General features: G+C 51.1%; 1 protein-coding gene and 1 long non-coding RNA gene across 2 annotated transcripts in view; both read right to left on the reverse strand.

Moving 5' to 3' along the window:
• Positions 1-3,452: 3,452 nt before the first annotated feature.
• Positions 3,453-6,827, reverse strand: LOC142917882 (uncharacterized). Its single transcript, XR_012937257.1, has 2 exons — positions 6,315-6,827; positions 3,453-5,029 (listed from the first exon to the last, which is right to left on the reverse strand). It is a non-coding gene; the product is annotated as an uncharacterized LOC142917882 (long non-coding RNA).
• Positions 6,828-7,371: 544 nt separating this feature from the next.
• LOC142917903 (uncharacterized) overlaps positions 7,372-21,832 on the reverse strand; it is a 32,861-nt gene continuing 18,400 nt past the window's right edge. Inside the window, exons 4-6 of the mRNA XM_076062245.1 lie at positions 9,089-9,289; positions 8,480-8,629; positions 7,372-7,382 (exon numbers count right to left, since the gene is read on the reverse strand). Of these exons, the coding sequence (XP_075918360.1) occupies positions 7,372-7,382; positions 8,480-8,629; positions 9,089-9,289 (362 nt within the window). The remainder of the gene's footprint in view (positions 7,383-8,479; positions 8,630-9,088; positions 9,290-21,832) is intronic.

The raw sequence follows: 21,832 nt of genomic DNA on the forward strand, positions 1-21,832 counted from the left end.
TCATCATGTGAGCACGTCCAAATTGGACTGGGACCTGTTCATCCTGGGGGTGCTGGCCACGTACAGGTTAGCTCCTCATGCCTCGACGGGGTTCTCACCATTTTACCTCATGTATGGAAGAGAACCCGAACCCCTGATGCACATCCAACTGGACCTCGGGCCTGCCAAAAAGGGTTCGCCTGTTCCCATCCAGATGAGGATTGCGCTCGATCGGCTGCGCGAGGCGCGGTTGGCGGCGTTAGATAATTCGGCCAGCCGATAGGCGGCCTCCGAGCGTCTGCCCAAACACCAGGCTGTCGGCCGCCCGTGGGAAAAGGGCCAGTTGGCGTGGCTGCACTGCCCCCAAGTGCCGGTGGGTACGTCTCCTAAATTACATCGCCCATGGCAGGGCCCTGTCGAGGTCGTGGAGGTCCGCTGTCCGCAATGTGTCCGCATCCGGTGGGGCCGTCGTCACTGGACCGTGCACCCGTCGCAGCTCAAGCGGGTGGTGCCGCCGGGGCTCCCTGATTCATCCCCATTTTTGGAGCGGTCGGCGATTGCTGCGTCCGACGAGCCGGGCCGCAGGGGTCATGGAAATGCGAGCGATGCCCTGCCCTTGTGTATGCCCGCAGAGCCACCGACAGTGACGCCGCCAACAGCGGGCCGTCCGGGGGGTGTCCCGGCGGCGACCCTGCCTCCCTCCAGGCCACCGCCCGGTCCGGACACCGACGCCACAGGGAGCAGTGGGCTGCCGTTAGAGGCGCCAGCGGAGCCCCTGCCAGTGGTGCCGCCGGTGACACCTTAGCTCAGCCACGTGCCGGCGGGCTCGGCTTTGGCCGGCGCACCGTCGCCTCAGGCGGCCGACACCACACGGGGAGCAGGCCGCCGGCGGCGGGCACGCGCTCATGGGGCGTGCGCATACACTGACGGCCCGCGGAGTCGTCTACTTCGATCCCCTGCCTTGTCGCCACTTACGTTGCCGGGTGGTGACTGTCCAGACTTTTCTGATCCCGTGCTGCCCTAGTGTTGTGTTCTGCTAGCAGCCGGGGTTGTCTCTATACGCATGCGTCCTTGGGGTTTCTGGTAAGGGTGGCTTCCCGCCAAATGGACTCCTCTCGCATAATTGTTGCAGACGGTTCGGCTGGGTTTTTTTCACGGGGGGGGGGGGGGGTGAAAAGGGATGACGTCAGAAGTTACGGGGGATATATAAGGGGGAACGCGTGACGTAGAGGGGGTCGTCGCGAAGGGCCAGGAACAGAGAGAGTTGGGGAGTCGGGATCCAGGGTAGGGGGAATCAGCACCAGGCGAGTGTGATACTTCACCCGGCTGACCGAATTGGGTGATCTCTCGGTCGGTGCTGGGGGGGGAGATCACGTATAGCCTGGGTGGAGCTAGGGACATCCCAGTACCCTTTCCCCTGGGGAGATGTTAGGGTTGTTACCTGTTGGGCATAAGCCTTTAATAAGTTACCGGCAGTAGCACTTAATAAACCTTGACATCAGCTCCTACTAAAGAACCATGTCGTCAGTTGCACCTCAACACTAGTACAGCACACCGGTGTGTTTGAGGGTAAATAGAACGTGGCCAATTCTTTACTAGTACAGCACACCGGTGTGTTTGAGTGTGATTAGAACGTGGCCAATTCTTTACTAGTACAGCACACCAGTGTGTTTGAGGGTAATTAGAACGTGGCCAATTCTTTACTAGTAAAGCACACCGGTGTGTTTGAGGGAAATTAGAACGTGGCCAATTCTTTAATAGTACAGCACACCGGTGTGTTTCAGGGTAAATCCATAACATTTACTATTTGAGGACGCTGTTTCACCAGTAATTACAGCCGTCATCGTCAGGCGACAGCCAGATTTGGCTCCCCAACACACAACCGGTGTCGTGCTGCACTCGTAACGAATTGGCACGTCTTGTTCACGTGACAAACCTTCCTCATTGGCTGTCGGGTGGTGGCGGGTTTAACGACATATTTAAGTGATCTAACCCCCCCAAAAAACCCCCTCATGGATAAAATTGGTCGCAAAAGCTTCCTACTACTACCACGTGTTCAAGTGTTTATACATTTCGTATATTTTGATGGTAAAGTTTTTTTGACGTCTGTAGCAGTCGTGCAAAACCGAACATTAATAGGTTAATAACGGATATGAATACCGAGTCTGTGGTTTCTGATAGTCTCCCGTGACGGAACGTTCATATATCGCGACAATCGTCGTACCTAATAGCGAGAACTGGTATCGTACCATGCACAATGACACCATGACAACACTCGCCACAACCCAGCTGGTATAGCAGGTTATGGTTGCAGCTTGTTATGCTAAGTGCCTCTTGTAAAGCTGCCCTCTTGCCTTCCTTGAAGCAATGTCGGTTGAAAATAAATCACTGGAAGCCTTAGAGCAGGGGTGGGGAACCTTTTTTCTGCCAAGGGCCATTTGGATATTTATATAACATCATTCGCGGGCCATACAAAATCATCCACTTACAAATTTGCCCGTTATATTTGGTCAAACATTTTATTAACTCGCCCCTAATGCTATGGCTGGAACTGCTTCTCTTTGGTGAGGCGTGTGATGATGTTAGTTGGTATTGATGTTGCTGCTACTCGCAACTGCTTTTCCAGGTTTGCTCCTAGATTTATTTAATTTCGAGTCCCGACCGGGGTTGCCTTGGCAGGGCCAGACCCAAATGATTTTGCGGGCCTCATACGGCCCACGGGCCGAACGTTCCCCACCCCTGCCTTAGAGACTCAAACATAAACTCGGGTCCCACACACACACACACATACCGGAGATCAATCTTGCAATTGAATTGCTCTCAAAAATCACGCTACTTCGTCATAGTCACCACCTGCGACTGCTTTGTCCACATCCGAGCGATTAGTTGGCGCAGTAAGGAAACTCAACCTCGTGCTGTGTTCGGGAATGTGACGATACATTGCCGAGCAGATCGAGGCCTTAAGATGAAAGTTCATCCCGAACTGTAAGCAACCAATAAGCATATAGGCCTCAATTGTGGCAGCCAAACATACCGACGATAAATGTCGATTTAAAACTTTGGTGACGACGGTGGCATCGACGACTTTGTTGGGTCTCTCATTAAAGTCACGTGGATAGGTAAAGTCACGAGCAGGTGAAGTCACTCCACATGGGGGGTGGGGGGGGAGACGCCTCATCCCTCCTCAGCGTCAACTTACAACCCTCACTACAAAGGCAGAACCCTCATCACGTCACGCGATCTGCGTAACACTGTTGTTGAGACATCAAAGTAAAAAGGTCGTCACGATAAACAAGGGATTATAACCTTGACGTGAAACAGGTCTGTGTCACCGCGGCCTCACAAATTGCACACGAATTGATGCAATTAATAAGACGCCGCGATCTGCCTTTCGCTTGAATGTTTCAGATTTACTGCAATACACCTGTCCTTGGACGGGCAAAAGGTGAGTTTAACAATATTAACACTGCAAATTGCCAATAACAATTTAATTATTATGAAACCATTAACAAATAAGTGTACACACAAATATATATCAAACCTCTAACATCAACGTGCTAGCGTCACGATTGCCCCCCCCCCCCAGCTCCCCATATAAATATCTCCCCGTCTTAAAAATCCTTAGGGAATACGTCTCACACCATGAATGTTACCAGTAACGAGATTAGGAGCACACTCTTAAAGGGAGTGCTCCGAATCTCAGCTTGTTACCTGTATAAAAGACACCTGTCCACAGAAGCAATCAATCAGATTCCAAACTCTCCACCATGGCCAAGACCAAAGCGCTCTCCAAGGATGTCAGGGACAAGATTGTAGACCTACACAAGGCTGGAATGGGCTACAAGACCATTGCCAAGCAGCTTGGTGAGAAGGTGACAACAGTTGGTGCGATTAGTCGCAAATGGAAGAAACACAACATAAATGTCAATCGCCCTCGGCCTGGGGCTCCATGTAAGATCTCACCTCGTGGAGTTGCAATGATCCATGAGAACAGTGAGGAATCAGCCCAGAACTACACGGGAGGATCTTATCAATGATCTCAAGGCAGCTGGGACCATAGTCCCCAAGAAAACACATTAAGGTCCGGGAGTGGCCTAGCCAGTCTCCAGACCTTAATCCCATAGAAAATCTATGGAGGGAGCTGAAGGTTCGAGTTGCCAAACATCAGCCTCAAAACCTTAATGACATGGAGAATATCTGCAAAAAGGAGTGGGACAAAATCCCTCCTGAGATGTGTGCAAACCTGGTGGCCAACTACAAGAAACGTCTGACCTCTGCGATTGCCAACAAGGGTTTTGTCACCAAGTACTAAGTCATGTTTGCAGAGGGGTCAAATACTTATTTCCCTTATTAAAATGCAAATCAATTTATAACATTTTTGACATGCGTTTTTCTGGATTTTGTTGTTAGTCTGTCTCTCACTGTTCAAATAAACCTACCATTAAAATGATAGACTGATCATTTCTTTGTCAGTGGGCAAACGTACAAAATCAGCAGGGGATCAAATACTTTTTTTCCCTCACTGTACAGCCCAGCCTGGCACAAGCGTCGTCGTGACATCACTGCCACTTAGCGGCGAATGGTGGTTGTTGTTGTTGATATACTGCTGCCGCTCGTCAGTTTGGCGTTGCTGGTCATTGTGGTGGTGGTGCAGGTGTTGGTGGTTGTTGTTGTTGTTGGTATACTGCTGCCGCTGGTCAGTTTGGCGTTGCTGGTCATTGTGGTGGTGGTGGTGGTGCAGGTGGTGGTGGTTGTTGTTGTTGTTGGTATACTGCTGCCGCTCGTCAGTTTGGCGTTGCTGGTCATTGTGGTGGTGGTGCAGGTGGTGGCGGTTGTTGTTGTTGTAGGTATACTGCTGCCGCTCGTCAGTTTGGCGTTGCTGGTCATTGCGGTGGTGCAGGTGGTGGTGCAGGTGGTGGTGGTTGTTGTTGTGGCTGTTGGTGACGCACAGTCGCGGGTTGATGTCAGGGCTCGACCTCGAATGTCCTCGTCACCGTGAAACGGTCGCCTCCTCTTCTGCTCCAAACGTTCTGCCTCAGCAGACCCAGCTCTGCAACGTGCACACGGCACGACGGCATTTGACGTATTGACATCACTGGCGCGTCTTTGTGCACGTGTTGGTTTACACACCGATACTCATGGCACATGCCCTTGAAAGGGGCGCGATGCAAATCCTCAACAGAATCTGTTTGTTCGCGTGAGAGCGCTATGGGTGGAGCCTATATTTGTTTTTACGAGACGTTATTTTGTAACTTGTATCAGGGGGTTAGTCTCAGTGCTGAATCTGTTCAGAGTTGCAGGGGATATTAATATTTAGCTTCGATTTAACGTCGATTTGTTCGTTTTTACAAGACGAAATTTTGTAACTTGTATCAGGGGGTTAATCTCGGTGCTGAATCTGTTCAGAGCTGCAGGGGATTTAATATTTAGCTTCGATTTAATGTCAATTTGTTCGTTTTTACAAGACGTAATTTTGTAACTTGTATCAGGGGGTTCGTCTCAGTGCTGAATTTGTCGGAGCTGCAGGGAATATTAATATTTATCTTCGATTTAACGTCGATTTATGTTCGTTTTTACAAGACGTAATTTTGTAACTTGTATCAGGGGGTTAGTCTCGGTGCTGAATCTGTTCAGAGCTGCAGGGGATTTAAATATTTAGCTTCGATTTAACGTCGATTTATGTTCGAGCAATACTTTCTATGGCTCGTAGGCCTTATTTTAGTTTCCGTTTGCTATTTTTACATAATTTCTCTGCTTGGTTTTCACCGTCTTCGTTTCGGGGCCGTAGGTCACCTCGCCCGGTGTCCCGAGCGCTCGCCTGGTTGAACTTCATCAGCTTGCAACTTAAACACGCGGCGAAGCGCATGTCGAGGCGTGGTTGAATTCGGACATCTCTAATGACAACCCCGAATGATGAGAGTGCACGGTGTGGTTGATATTAATGTGGATGTGTGAAAGTTATTGATGGAACCGATGCGGTAACGTTGCACTCGGATTACACGTAAAAAAATGTATCAATGTTGGTAATGGCCAACGTTTTCGTGATAAACGCTAAATATAATTGCAATTTCGCAAGCAGAACGATACACAACCCAATACAGCATGCTGTTGCAATGTATAATTGCATTAACGATTATTGTTCACGAAGCGCCGTTGAGGACACATGTGTTAATGCACCGGTCACGTAATATCAGCTGTGATGAATGGAAACGCAACGATGGTGACAACGATGGGAATCTACCGATCGTATCAACGATTACAATTGCATCCAATGCGGGCAGCGTCATCGATTACGATGACAAGGATGACGATGATGATAGATCAAAGATCCTCACCATCCCCGGGGCAAACCGGGGCTGCACGCGGCAGCGCCGAGCCTGCCGGAGTGGCGGGCAGCGCTGCCCATGGGGGGCAGTGGGGGCACTCTTCTTCACACTGCGCCTCCTCTCCTGGGCCCCCCACATGAAGCTGCACATCCTCCCCCCCCTTTCACACGTGGACCATGGCCCCCACGTGGACACCTCGCAGTCCCCTGGGGGTTCAAACATCAGTCTCGCCAGCAGCAGCAGCAGAATTATCATCCTCACCAAACCACCAAGACGACCACCACCACCGGCATCATTCCCATTAACCTCAGAAGCATCCATCAGCATCAGCGTCAGCAGTGGCATGACCACGATTATAACAACAACCAAGTTCATCATCAGCACAACAAACAATTGCGAATTTCACCAACACCAAGGCAGCAATCCTATACGGTACACTCAAAAACAATTTCGACCACGCACAGAGACCACCTCCACAGCTACTGAATGTAAATATAGCGTGCATCATTTCAGGGTTACTCATGTCCCCCTCATGCCCCCCCTCCTTGTGCCCCACCAGTGGCCCCACCAGTGCCCCCCACCCAAGTGCTCCGTTCAGTAATGAAATCATGAACAAGCAAGAGTCTCTCAACATGAAATTACAACAGCATTCCACTCCCACAGTCTATGTGCATTCTGGACCAACATTTTCCAGTAGAGTTTGCAGTTTAGGCGACAAACTTTGGACCAGTGTAAGTTCTGTTTTTAAAGACAGGCCATACACTGCTGCATGAGACTCTGGTCAAGTTAGAAACCAGCCCAGGGATTGCTTATGGAAAAAACTTTGTTCCAAGAGAATCTTAATGCTTTGAGCCGAACGTCAACCTTTTTTTTCCACACGGCGGAAACCGACCCTTGCCCCTTTACGATTTTATTTACGGACGCTGCCGGCCCACGTGTGGGGACACGGCAAGGATGACGGCAACGCAGGCAACAAGAGCAAACTCCACGAAGCAGCTGTAGCCGTGAAGACTCGAGGCGTTTGTTGCAGTTGACGACGCCACCACCGGTGGCGGTGGTGGAGCGGTTAGCACGATGCTGCGCCAGGAACCAGCGGCCAGATTACGATGCCCGTTCACGGCCAAAACCACTGACGATTATCTGAACCCGTCCAGGGCCTCTCCTAGGTCGACTCGGCCTCAAATGAGTACCTGGTGCAGTGTGGAACATTGCCCCCTGGGATGGGGCGCTGACCACCCACCGCGTTCTGGCCTTCAAAAAAGGTGCTCGCTAACAGCACTTGCCCCAAGTCTGCTAAGGCTACACGGGGGATCTTTGTCTTTATCTTTCGTAATAGCAATAGGGAGGGGTGCTGTATTGGTCCCCCACCTCAATGCCCTACCAACTTTGACCTCTAGGTCACGGCCAACTTCTCTGGGTAGTGATATCTCACAGTTCCGGGCCTCCTTTGGGTCAACTCGGCCTTAAAATTACAACCTGGCACGGGATGCGGACATTGGCGCTGGCGAGCCAAAGGTCACTGGCCGGGCATTGCACCCACCATAACGCCTCACCGGCATTCATAGATCTTGGCTGAACCGCACTTGTACCCAACGGCCTATAATGTGGCTACGTGGTGAACCATTGCCCTGGTGGTGGCGATGTTTATGCTGTTGTTAACGTGGTCAAACAGACAGGAGTCTTTGTTTTATTATCCACGATATTCCGCGAAGGGTGAACTCGGACATTTGCGGTTGTCCCCAACTCCCTTCACCCCCCGGCGTGTCTCCCGTATAGCGGTGGGCAGACCTGGCTGTGGCTGTGTGTTCAAACCTCCCCCCCCCACCACCACCCCGACTAACCATATCCCAATGGCTCGGTTTGTAACTGCAGTGGTTGGGTCCCCGTGTCGTGATCCGTACGAGTCGGCAGGCGGGTCCACATCCATTGCGTCCCCCATGTCCTCTCTCTCCCTCTCTCTCGTCATTCCGTACGGTTGCATGTACGCGAGTTGAACTTTATTTTTGTTTAAACACTTCGGCTTTCGCGACGAATATCATTCACAATAAAGGTGTGTTTGGGTTAGATCGCGTACTTAGCCAGCCATGACGATCAGCAGCGGTTGCGCGTCCCTCTGGTCACAATGACCCCGCGATGTCCATAGTCCCCACCTCCCCCCCACCCGCCCAGCGTACCTGCGGGGAGACAGCCCTGCGTGAGGCTGTTCCCCTCGTGTCCGCTGGGACAGCCGGTCACGCAGCGGCCACGGTGCTGGAAGTGCCCCCGCGAGCAGCGCTCGCACGACGATCGTCCGGAGCAGCTGTCGCAGTGCGGGACCTGGCAGCCTGCGGGGGACAGCGGGCCGAGTGCTAGCGAGCGCCCGGTAAAGGTCGGCACGGCGAGCGGGTGTGTCGGCGAGCACCTATCAAGGCCTGCACGGCAGCCCGACGAGTACAGGGCGCTCGTCTAAGTCGGCGAACAACAGCCGGCGGGCACCGAGGAGCTAGTGGGTGAAGTTCAGTTCAAGCGAGTGCAAGCGGGGGACCGCAAGGTCGTGTCGGCTGAAGGTCAGGAGCTCACAGTCTGGCGAGGGGCTTTGGGTCAGCACGGGCCACCAGAGACGAGCGGTTGGGTTAGCGTCGGCAGGGCTGCCGCATACACGAAGCTCGTGGAGATCGGTGCCGGACATTGGCGGTGCAGCGAGGGACGTGCGAGTTCAGTGAAATCCCAGGTCAATTGTGGCACACTGCATGCAATGGGGACGCGCATCTCGAGGAGGGCGTTGGGGAGGGGGCGCAGCTCACGCAAGCAGCGGGGTCCGATGACGCCGCCGCCCTTGCCGTAGTGGCCGGCGGGGCAGGCGAGGAGGCACCGGCCCAGCTGCCGCATGCCCAGGCGCTGCAGGTGCAGGAAGAGGCGCGGGGCGCACTGCAGGCAACCATTGGCGGCCGAGCAGACGGAGCAGCCCGGCGGGCACGAGAGCGGCGCCTTCCCCGCCGACAGATCTGGTCACGGCAGCCGGGGCAGGGCAAAGACAAAGACCCCCCTCCCCCCACCGTGTAGCCATGACAGACTGCGGGAGGAGGGGGGGCAAGTGCTGGTAGCGAGCAGCACCTGTGAAGGCCGGTAACGGTACGCGAAGGGGTGGGTGGGCCAGCAACCACGCCCGACCACCTTTGTCTCCCCGGTGGCGATGTTGACTACACAGCGCTACACCAGGTGCTCATGTCAGGCCGAGTCGACCTCGGGGAGGACCGGGACCGGTTCAGATAATCGTCACTGGGCGTTGCCAGTGAGTGGGAATCGAACCCTGGGTCGCCAGGTTCGTAGCGCAGCGTAGCGCTGACTACTACACCACCGCGCCAGGGCACACGCGATCACACGGTGGGGGGGGGGGGCGATGGGTCACCCACACAACCATGGGAACGTTGAGGGGGGCGATGGGCAACATGTGGGGCAGCCGTAGGTCACCCGCCGCATGGCGTTGGGTCACACGGTTGGGGCGATTGGTCACCCGCAAGTGATGCAACCAGTAGGTTATAGTCCCACATGGTCACCGATGGATTAAAGATCCCCTTCCCGGCATATCGCCGCATCTACACTGACCTGCGATTCCTAAAGTCTCACTCTACAATAGCCCCAAAATATTAAAACCTAATTATAAATATCAACGTCACTGCCCTTTGGGTGTACGAGCTTCATACATGAACAGTGAACTAAATAAACTAAATAAATTATTTGTTTACGGTGATTCCAGTCACCAGGCATTAACGTTGAACATTAAGAATTAAAAACAACTTTCTTGATTTGGCTCCAGGCCTCGTATATCAACACCGAAGCTTCTTCAGTATGCCCAAAAAAGCCTCAGGCATCAGCAGCTCTCGGAACCTGGTGGGGGGGCTGGGAGACAGACCCACGTGGATTGTCGCGGTGCAAGATGAAGAGGCATGAGAGGGGACAACAACAACAACCGCCATTCACCACTAAGTGACGGTGACGTCACCACGACGCTTGTGCCAGGCTATGTGCACCCTGAGGCCACGTGAAGTGTTGAACGCCCGCTGGCAGGAGGTCACGGGGCAGACCCAGGTGCCACGGGTCGACTGACTGAGATGACTGGCTGATGCACCACCTGTGCCCCCTACTGTGCCAACCTGCTGTGCTTTAGCCACCCGGCGCTCCGCTCGTTGATCTGAGCGTCGCTCCTCCGCCCTCCGTTGTTGTTGGAGGGCGACTGTCTCCAACTGCCCAGTAGCATCCTTCACGAGCCTCCTCCACAGAGGCCGATCTGGACACCGCTGGTACCAGTCATCGGCAAGTCCACTCAGCTCCACGTCCTCCTGTACCACATCACTCCATCTCTTCTCTAGCCCGTGCCGCGCCCGCTTAGCCCCCTCGATCCGGCCAAACAAAAGCTGTTTCGGCATGCGGTGGCTGGGCATGCGGGCTACATGACCCAGCCATCGCAGCCTTGCCTGCCGGAGGAGCTCACCGATGGGACCCTGCCCAGATCTTTCAAGGATTTGTGAGCTCCTCACACAATCCAGTCTGGTTAAACCCAGGATGGATCGTAGGCAGGCCAGCCTAAATGTTTCTAACCGGCGAAGATGTTCCATTAGGGGGGTCCACGTTTCGCAAGCGTAGAGAAGGGAGGGAATGACCGTGGCCAAGAAGACCTGAAGCTTAGTGCGGAGCGACAAACCAGGTAGCTTCCACACAGCGTTACGCAACCGATGAAAATATATTGCCGCTCGACTGATTCGGAGTGAAACCTCTGCTGTTAAACCGGAGCCAGTCATAAGCACACTGCCCAGGTATGGGAAACTCTCCACTCTCTCCACAACTGCCCCATCACCGTTTGGGAGTTGTGGGGGTGGAGTGTCCGATGGTACAAAATAACCAGGCATACATACATACAACAACCGCCATTCGCCACTAAGTGGCGGTGACGTCACCACGACGCTTGTGCCAGGCTATGTGCACCCTGAGGCCACGTGAAGTGTCGAACGCCCGCTGGCAGGAGGTCACGGGGCAGACCCAGGTGCCACGGGTCGACTGACTGAGATGACTGGCTGATGCACCACCTGTGCCCCCTACTGTGCCAACCTGCTGTGCTTTAGCCACCCGGCGCTCCGCTCGTTGTTCTGAGCGTCGCTCCTCCGCCCTCCGTTGTTGTTGGAGGGCGACTGTCTCCAACTGCCCAGTAGCATCCTTCACGAGCCTCCTCCACAGAGGCCGATCTTGACACCGCTGGTACCAGTCATCGGCAAGTCCACTCAGCTCCACGTCCTCCTGTACCACATCACTCCATCTCTTCTCTAGCCCGTGCCGCGCCCGCTTAGCCCCCTCGATCCGGCCAAACAAAAGCTGTTTCGGCATGCGGTGGCTGGGCATGCGGGCTACATGACCCAGCCATCACAGCCTTGCCTGCCGGAGGAGCTCACCGATGGGACCCTGCCCAGATCTTTCAAGGATTTGTGAGCTCCTCACACAATCCAGTCTGGTTAAACCCAGGATGGATCGTAGGCAGGCCAGCCTAAATGTTTCTAACCGGCGAAGATGTTCCATTAGGGGGGTCCACGTTTCGCAAGCGTAGAGAAGGGAGGGAATGACCGTGGCCGAGAAGACCTGAAGCTTAGTGCGGAGCGACAAACCAGGTAGCTTCCACACAGCGTTATGCAACCGATGAAAATATATTGCCGCTCGACTGATTCGGAGTGAAACCTCTGCTGTTAAACCGGAGCCAGTCATAAGCACACTGCCCAGGTATGGGAAACTCTCCACTCTCTCCACAACTGCCCCATCACCGTTTGGGAGTTGTGGGGGTGGAGTGTCCGATGGTACAAAATAACCAGGCATACATACATACAACAACAGCCATTCGCCACTAAGTGGCGGTGACGTCACCACGACGCTTGTGCCAGGCTATGTGCACCCTGAGGCCACGTGAAGTGTCGAACGCCCGCTGGCAGGAGGTCACGGGACAGACCCAGGTGCCACGGGTCGACTGACTGAGATGACTGGCTGATGCACCACCTGTGCCCCCTACTGTGCCAACCTGCTGTGCTTTAGCCACCCGGCGCTCCGCTCGTTGTTCTGAGCGTCGCCCCTCCGTCCTCCGTTGTTGTTGGAGGGCGACTGCCTCCAACTGCCCAGTACCATCCTTCACGAGCCTCCTCCACAGAGGCCGATCTTGACACCGCTGGTACCAGTCATTGGCAAGTCCACTCAGCTCCACGTCCTCCTGTACCACATCACTCCATCTCTTCTCTAGCCCGTGCCGCGGTCGCTTAGCCCCCTCAATCCGGCCAAACAAAAGCTGTTTCGGCATGCGGTGGCTGGGCATGCGGGCTACATGACCCAGCCATCGCAGCCTTGCCTGCCGGAGGAGCTCACCGATGGAAACCCTGCCCAGATCTTTCAAGGATTTGTGAGCTCCTCACACAATCCAGTCTGGTTAAACCCAGGATGGATCGTAGGCAGGCCAGCCTAAATGTTTCTAACCGGCGAAGATGTTCCATTAGGGGGGTCCACGTTTCGCAAGCGTAGAGAAGGGAGGGAATGACCGTGGCCGAGAAGACCTGAAGCTTAGTGCGGCGCGACAGACCAGGTAGCTTCCACACAGCGTTACGCAACCGATGAAAAGATATTGCCGCTCGACTGATTCGGAGTGAGACCTCTGCTGTTAAACTGGAGCCAGTCATAAGCACACTGCCCAGGTATGGGAAACTCTCCACTCTCTCCACAACCGCCCCATCACCGATTTGGAGTTGTGGGGGTGGAGTGTCCGATGGTACAAAATACCCAGGCATACATACATACAACAACCGCCATTCGCCACTAAGTGGCGGTGACGTCACCACGACGCTTGTGCCAGGCTATGTGCACCCTGAGGCCACGTGAAGTGTCGAACGCCCGCTGGCAGGAGATCACGGGGCAGACCCAGGTGCCACGGGTCGACTGACTGAGATGACTGGCTGATGCACCACCTGTGCCCCCTACTGTGCCAACCTGCTGTGCTTTAGCCACCCGGCGCTCCGCTCGTTGTTCTGAGCGTCGCTCCTCCGTCCTCCGTTGTTGTTGGAGGGCGACTGCCTCCAACTGCCCAGTAGCATCCTTCACGAGCCTCCTCCACAGAGGCCGATCTTGACACCGCTGGTACCAGTCATCGGCAAGTCCACTCAGCTCCACGTCCTCCTGTACCACATCACTCCATCTCTTCTCTAGCCCGTGCCGCGCCCGCTTAGTCCCCTCAATCCGGCCAAACAAAAGCTGTTTCGGCATGCGGTGGCTGGGCATGCGGGCTACATGACCCAGCCATCGCAGCCTTGCCTGCCGGAGGAGCTCACCGATGGGACCCTGCCCAGATCTTTCAAGGATTTGTGAGCTCCTCACACAATCCAGTCTGGTTAAACCCAGGATGGATCGTAGGCAGGCCAGCCTAAATGTTTCTAACCGGCGAAGATGTTCCATTAGGGGGGTCCACGTTTCGCAAGCGTAGAGAAGGGAGGGAATGACCGTGGCCGAGAAGACCTGAAGCTTAGTGCGGAGCGACAGACCAGGTAGCTTCCACACAGCGTTACGCAACCGATGAAAAGATATTGCCGCTCGACTGATTCGGAGTGAGACCTCTGCTGTTAAACTGGAGCCAGTCATAAGCACACTGCCCAGGTATGGGAAACTCTCCACTCTCTCCACAACCGCCCCATCACCGATTGGGAGTTGTGGGGGTGGAGTGTCCGATGGTACAAAATACCCAGGCAGGTGCTTAGTTTTGGTGGGGCTGATGGTAAGGCCCCACCTCTTAGTGGCACGCTCCAGTCTCAGCAGCAGCGTCTCCAACTCCTCCTCTGACTGAGCAGCTATTACATACACACACACATACACTACACACCACACATACACACATGCATACACACACATACACACACACTACACACACACACACATACACACACACTACACACATACACATTACACACACTACATACACACACATACACACCACACACACACCACACATACATACACACACATACACACCACACACTACATACACACACTACACATACACTACATACACACACCACACATACACACACACACTACATACACACACCACACATATATACACACACGCGCACACTCCGCACCTCTCCGGCTCCTGTAGGAGAGGCGCGGCGCCGTGGCCTCGCGCGACCCCACAGAGCCGCGGAGCAACAGGGCGACGGCCAACACCAGCAGCAGCAGCAACCTCATCGCGAAGAGGACAGAGCTGGCGACGACGACGACGAGGAGGGAGTTTTGACGATGACGGGAGGTCTCCTCCAGGGCTTCTCCTCTTTTCGGTGCCGAGTGGCTCTCGTCACGGGATCTGAGTTCGTGTGCAACGTGTGGCATTGATTGGACATGTGGCATTGATTGGACAACATGTGGCATTGATTGGATGTGTGGCATTGATTGGACGTGTGGCATTGATTGGACGTGGCATTGATTGGACAATATGTGGCATTGATTGGACATGTGGCAGTGATTGGACATGTGGCATTGGTTGGACATGTGGCATTGATTGGACAATATGTAGCATTGATTGGACAACATGTGGCATTGATTGGACATGTGGCATTGATTGGACATGTGGCATTGATTGGACGTGTGGCATTGATTGGACAATGTGGCATTGATTGGACAACATGTGGCATTGATTGGACAATATGTGGCATTGATTGGACAATGTGGCATTGATTGGACAATATGTGGCATTGATTGGACATCATGTGGCATTGATTGGACATCATGTGGCATTGATTGGACATGTGGCATTGATTGGTCAATATGTGGCATTGATTGGACAACATGTGGCATTGATTGGACATGTGGCATTGATTGGACAACATGTGGCATTGATTGGACAACATGTGGCATTGATTGGACAACATGTGGCATTGATTGGACAACACGTGGCATTGATTGGACAACATGTGGCATTGATTGGACAACATGTGGCATTTATTGGACAACATGTGGCATTGATTGGACATGTGGCATTGATTGGACAACATGTGGCATTGATTGGACATGTGGCATTGATTGGACATGTGGCATTGATTGGACAATATGTGGCATTGATTGGACAACATGTGGCATTGATTGGACAACACGTGGCATTGATTGGACAATATGTGGCATTGATTGGACAATATGTGGCATTGATTGGACATCATGTGGCATTGATTGGACATCATGTGGCATTGATTGGACATGTGGCATTGATTGGTCAATATGTGGCATTGATTGGACAACACGTGGCATTGATTGGACATGTGGCATTGATTGGACAACATGTGTCATTGATTGGACAACATGTGGCATTGATTGGACAATATGTGGCATTGATTGGACATCATGTGGCATTGATTGGACATCACGTGGCATTGATTGGACAATATGTGGCATTGATTGGACAACACGTGGCATTGATTGGACATCATGTGGCATTGATTGGACATCATGTGGCATTGATTGGACAATATGTGGCATTGATTGGACAATATGTGGCATTGATTGGACATCATGTGGCATTGATTGGACATCATGTGGCATTGATTGGACATGTGGCATTGATTGGTCAATATGTGGCATTGATTGGACAACATGTGGCATTGATTGGACAACATGTGGCATTGATTGGACAACATGTGGCATTGATTGGACAACATGTGGCATTGATTGGACAACATGTGGCATTGATTGGACAACATGTGGCATTGATTGGACAACACGTGGCATTGATTGGACAACATGTGGCATTGATTGGACATGTGGCATTTATTGGACAACATGTGGCATTGATTGGACATGTGGCATTGATTGGACAACATGTGGCATTGATTGGACATGTGGCATTGATTGGACATGTGGCATTGATTGGACAATATGTGGCATTGATTGGACAACATGTGGCATTGATTTGACATGTGGCATTGATTGGACAATATGTAGCATTGATTGGACAACATGTGGCATTGATTGGACATGTGGCATTAATTGGACAACACGTGGCATTGATTGGACAACACGTGGCATTGATTGGACAACATGTGGCATTAATTGGACATGTGGCATGATTGGACAACATGTGGCATTGATTGGACAACACGTGGCATTGATTGGACAACACGTGGCATTGATTGGACAATATGTGGCATTGATTGGACAATATGTGGCATTGATTGGACATGTGGCATTGATTGGACATCATGTGGCATTGATTGGACATCATGTGGCATTGATTGGTCAATATGTGGCATTGATTGGACATGTGGCATTGATTGGACATGTGGCATTGATTGGACAACATGTGGCATTGATTGGACAATATGTGGCATTGATTGGACAACACGTGGCATTGATTGGACAACGTGTGGCATTGATTGGACAACATGTGGCATTGATTGGACAATATGTAGCATTGATTGGACAACATGTGGCATTGATTGGACAATATGTGGCATTGATTGGACAATATGTGGCATTGATTGGACAATGTGTGGCATTGATTGGACGTGTGGCATTGATTGGACAACACGTGGCATTGATTGGACATGTGGCATTGATTGGACAACACGTGGCATTGATTGGACATGTGGCATTGATTGGACAACACGTGGCATTGATTGGACAACACGTGGCATTGATTGGACAACATGTGGCATTGATTGGACAACATGTGGCATTGATTGGACAACATGTGGCATTGATTGGACAATGTGGCATTGATTGGACAACATGTGGCATTGATTGGACAACATGTGGCATTGATTGGACAACATGTGGCATTGATTGGACGTGTGGCATTGATTGGACAACACGTGGCATTGATTGGACAACACGTGGCATTGATTGGACAACATGTGGCATTGATTGGACAACATGTGGCATTGATTGGACATGTGGCATTGATTGGACAACACGTGGGATTGATTGGACGTGTGGCATTGATTGGACAACACGTGGCATTGATTGGACATGTGGCATTGATTGGACAACACGTGGCATTGATTGGACAACACGTGGCATTGATTGGACAATATGTGGCATTGATTTGACATGTGGCATTGATTGGACAATATGTAGCATTGATTGGACAACATGTGGCATTGATTTGACATGTGGCATTGATTGGACAATATGTAGCATTGATTGGACAACATGTGGCATTGATTGGACATGTGGCATTAATTGGACAACACGTGGCATTGATTGGACAACACGTGGCATTGATTGGACAACATGTGGCATTAATTGGACATGTGGCATGATTGGACAACATGTGGCATTGATTGGACAACACGTGGCATTGATTGGACAACACGTGGCATTGATTGGACAATATGTGGCATTGATTGGACAATATGTGGCATTGATTGGACATGTGGCATTGATTGGACATCATGTGGCATTGATTGGACATCATGTGGCATTGATTGGTCAATATGTGGCATTGATTGGACATGTGGCATTGATTGGACATGTGGCATTGATTGGACAACATGTGGCATTGATTGGACAATATGTGGCATTGATTGGACAACACGTGGCATTGATTGGACAACGTGTGGCATTGATTGGACAACATGTGGCATTGATTGGACAATATGTAGCATTGATTGGACAACATGTGGCATTGATTGGACAATATGTGGCATTGATTGGACAATATGTGGCATTGATTGGACAATGTGTGGCATTGATTGGACGTGTGGCATTGATTGGACAACACGTGGCATTGATTGGACATGTGGCATTGATTGGACAACACGTGGCATTGATTGGACATGTGGCATTGATTGGACAACACGTGGCATTGATTGGACAACACGTGGCATTGATTGGACAACATGTGGCATTGATTGGACAACATGTGGCATTGATTGGACAACATGTGGCATTGATTGGACAATGTGGCATTGATTGGACAACATGTGGCATTGATTGGACAACATGTGGCATTGATTGGACAACATGTGGCATTGATTGGACGTGTGGCATTGATTGGACAACACGTGGCATTGATTGGACAACACGTGGCATTGATTGGACAACATGTGGCATTGATTGGACAACATGTGGCATTGATTGGACATGTGGCATTGATTGGACAACACGTGGGATTGATTGGACGTGTGGCATTGATTGGACAACACGTGGCATTGATTGGACATGTGGCATTGATTGGACAACACGTGGCATTGATTGGACAACACGTGGCATTGATTGGACAATATGTGGCATTGATTGGACAACATGTGGCATTGATTGGACAACGTGTGGCATTGATTGGACAACATGCTGCAGTATCTCCTGATGCAGCTGCAGCAGGAGATACTGCAGCAGCCACTGGGGCATGCCCTGGAGCATGCGGAGCAGCAGCAGCAGCAGCTGCTGCAGCTGCTGCTCCTGCTTCAGCAGCTCCTCGGCCAGCGTCCAAACGACGTCAATCAGCCCACACTGACACTGACGCTGGCGCTGGTGGTGGTGTCAAGAAGGCGCTGTTCGTCTCTCTTGGAGAGCTGCTTGGCATGCAGCACGATTACAACCAGATGCTGAGAGAGCTCTTGAGTCGGAAGTGATGGGGGGAGGGGGATCAATAAGCAAATTGCTTTGCTGTGTATTTGGAGTCTGGATGCTCTCCCCATGGTCGTCTGGATTTGTCTCTGGGTCCTTCGGTTTCTCCCCTCCACATTTGGAACCAACAACAACGTGCGTCTAGAGTCTATGTGGAACCAACAACAACGTGCGTCTAGAGTCTATGTGGAACCAACAACAACGTGCGTCTAGAGTCTATGTGGAACCAACAACAACGTGTGTCTAGAGTCTATGTGGAACCAACAACAACGTGCGTCTAGAGCAGTGGTTCTTAACCTGGGTTCGATCGAACCCCAGGGGTTCGGTGAGTCGATCTCAGGGGTTCGGCAGAGCCCCCGCCACGGAGGTCCGGACACACTTGAATTATTGTGTAAATTTGTGATGACACACACGGCCCGCTTGGCCATCACTGGCTGCAGATGATCATGCTACACTGCTTGGCCAATCAGCGCTGCGGGGAATTTAGTGCGTACTCAGTAGTCAACGTGTGACTGTTGTTGTCGTACGTCGTGTGATTTCTTTAATATTTTATCCATACTATGTCGGGCAAAAGAAGAAAGTGGTCGGACGAATATGTACAACATGGATTCTCATGTATCACGGAACGTGATGGGAGTGAGCGTCCTATCTGCATGATTTGCAACGCCAAGTTGAGCAACTCTAGTCTTGCACCGGCAAAACTAAAGGAACACTTCTTGAAGCTGCATGGAGACGGGGAATACAAGAACACAACACTTGCTGAATTCAGGGTGAAGAGAGCCAGATTCGATGAAAGGGCCACTCTGCTTGCTCTTGGATTTGTACCTGTTAACAAACCAATCCTGACAGCATCGTACGAAGTTGCTTACCTGATCGCAAAGCAGGGCAAGCCACACACCATTGGTGAAACACTTGTGAAACCAGCTGCATTAAAGATGGCGAATCTGATACTCGGAACAGCGGCCGAAGGTAAATTATCCCAAATTCCCCTTTCAAATGACACCATCAGTGACAGAATAGAAGACATGAGTAAAGACATCTTGGCTCAAGTAGTCGCGGATCTGATTTCAAGCCCGGCAAAATTCAGCCTTCAACTCGACGAAACCACAGACGTTTCTGATCTAAGCCAGCTTGCTGTTTTTGTACGCTATGTGAAAGACGACATGATAAAAGAAGAGTTTTAATTTTGTAAGCCTCTTACAACAACAACGAAGGCAGCCGATGTGAAGAAGCTTGTGGATGACTTCTTTAGAGACAACAATCTTTCATGGGATATGGTTTCTGCAGTTTGTACGGACGGAGCTCCAGTCATGCTGGGAAGAAAGTCTGGTTTTGGTGCGCTAGTAAAGGCCGATGCACCACACATCATTGTGACGCATTGTATTCTGCACAGGCATGCGTTGGCAACAAAAACCTTACCTCCAAAAATGGCAGAAGTATTAAAAACTGTGGTGGAATGTGTGAACTATGTGCGAAAAAGTGCTCTGAGGCACCGCATCTTCAGTGAGCTGTGTAAAGAAATGGGCTCTGAATTTGAGGTACTTCTGCTCCATTCTAATATTCGGTGGTTATCCCGGGGACAGGTGCTGAATCGTGTTTTTGCCATGCGTGTGGAATTAGCCCTGTTTTTGCAAGAGCACCAACACTGCCATGCAGATTGCTTCAAAAATCCTGAGTTCATTCTCATTTTAGCGTACATGGCTGATATATTCGCAGCTCTCAATCATCTCAATCAGCAGATGCAGGGTGGTGGAGTCAATATCATGGAAGCGGAAGAACACCTGAAGGCTTTTCAAAAAAAGCTACCGTTATGGAAACGACGAACAGAGAACAATAACTTCGCAAACTTCCCGCTTCTGGACGACTGTGCAAGTAAGATCGAAGATGTGTCTGGAATCGGAGATATTTCTGTATCCACGGAACTGAAGCAAACAATTGCCACGCACTTAGATGAGCTTGCAAAGTCTCTCGACGGATATTTCCCTACAAGAGAGTCATATCCAGCATGGGTGAGACAGCCGTTCACGTTTGCTGTTGAAACAGCAGATGTCAATGATGAATTCCTCGACGAAATCATTGAAATTCAGCAGAGCCAGGTTCAACAGCAACTCTTCAGAACAACAACGCTCTCAACGTTTTGGTGTCGACAAATGAACAAGTATCCAGTTATTGCTAAGAAAGCCCTGGATTTTTTTATACCATTTGTTACAACATATCTTTGTGAGCAATCCTTTTCGAGGATGCTGGACATAAAAACGAAGAAAAGGAACAGACTTTGCTGTGAAAATGACATGAGAGTGGCACTTGCCAAGGTGAAGCCACGCATATCTGAACTGATCTCTCAAAGGCAACAGCAGAAGTCACATTGATTTCCAGGTATGTAATTTGTTGTGAGTTTATGCATTGTGTTGGTTTTATTCTTTGAACAAGGTAATGTTCATGCACGGCTCATTTTGTGTACCAGTAAAAAAACATATCTATGTCTTGAATTTGAAAAAAATCACATTTTATTTTTCACTAAAGAGGGGTTCGGTGAATGCGCATATGAAACTGGTGGGGTTCGGTACCTCCAACAAGGTTAAGAACCACTGGTCTAGAGTCTATGTGGAACCAACAACAACGTGCGTCTAGAGTCTATGTGGAACCAACAACAACGTGCGTCTAGAGTCTATGTGGAACCAACAACAACGTGCGTCTAGAGTCTATGTGGAACCAACAACAACGTGCGTCTAGACTCTAGAGTCTATGTGGAACCAACAACAACGTGCGTCTAGAGTCTATGTGGAACCAACAGGGGCAGCTGCCACTAGGGGGCGCCCTTCGATTGTTTGAGATGAGATTCGATATGAAACACCGAGTTGCTGAGGCAATTAGGCAAGCGACTTATGAGTGCAAATATGTTGTTTATAACGTAGTGAATG

Source organism: Petromyzon marinus, unplaced genomic scaffold (genome assembly GCF_048934315.1).
Source record: "Petromyzon marinus isolate PM22_M1 ecotype Great Lakes invasive population unplaced genomic scaffold, UKy_Petmar_22M1.pri1.0 PM_G_Scaffold_54, whole genome shotgun sequence".
Classification (NCBI taxonomy): Eukaryota; Metazoa; Chordata; class Hyperoartia; order Petromyzontiformes; family Petromyzontidae; genus Petromyzon; species Petromyzon marinus.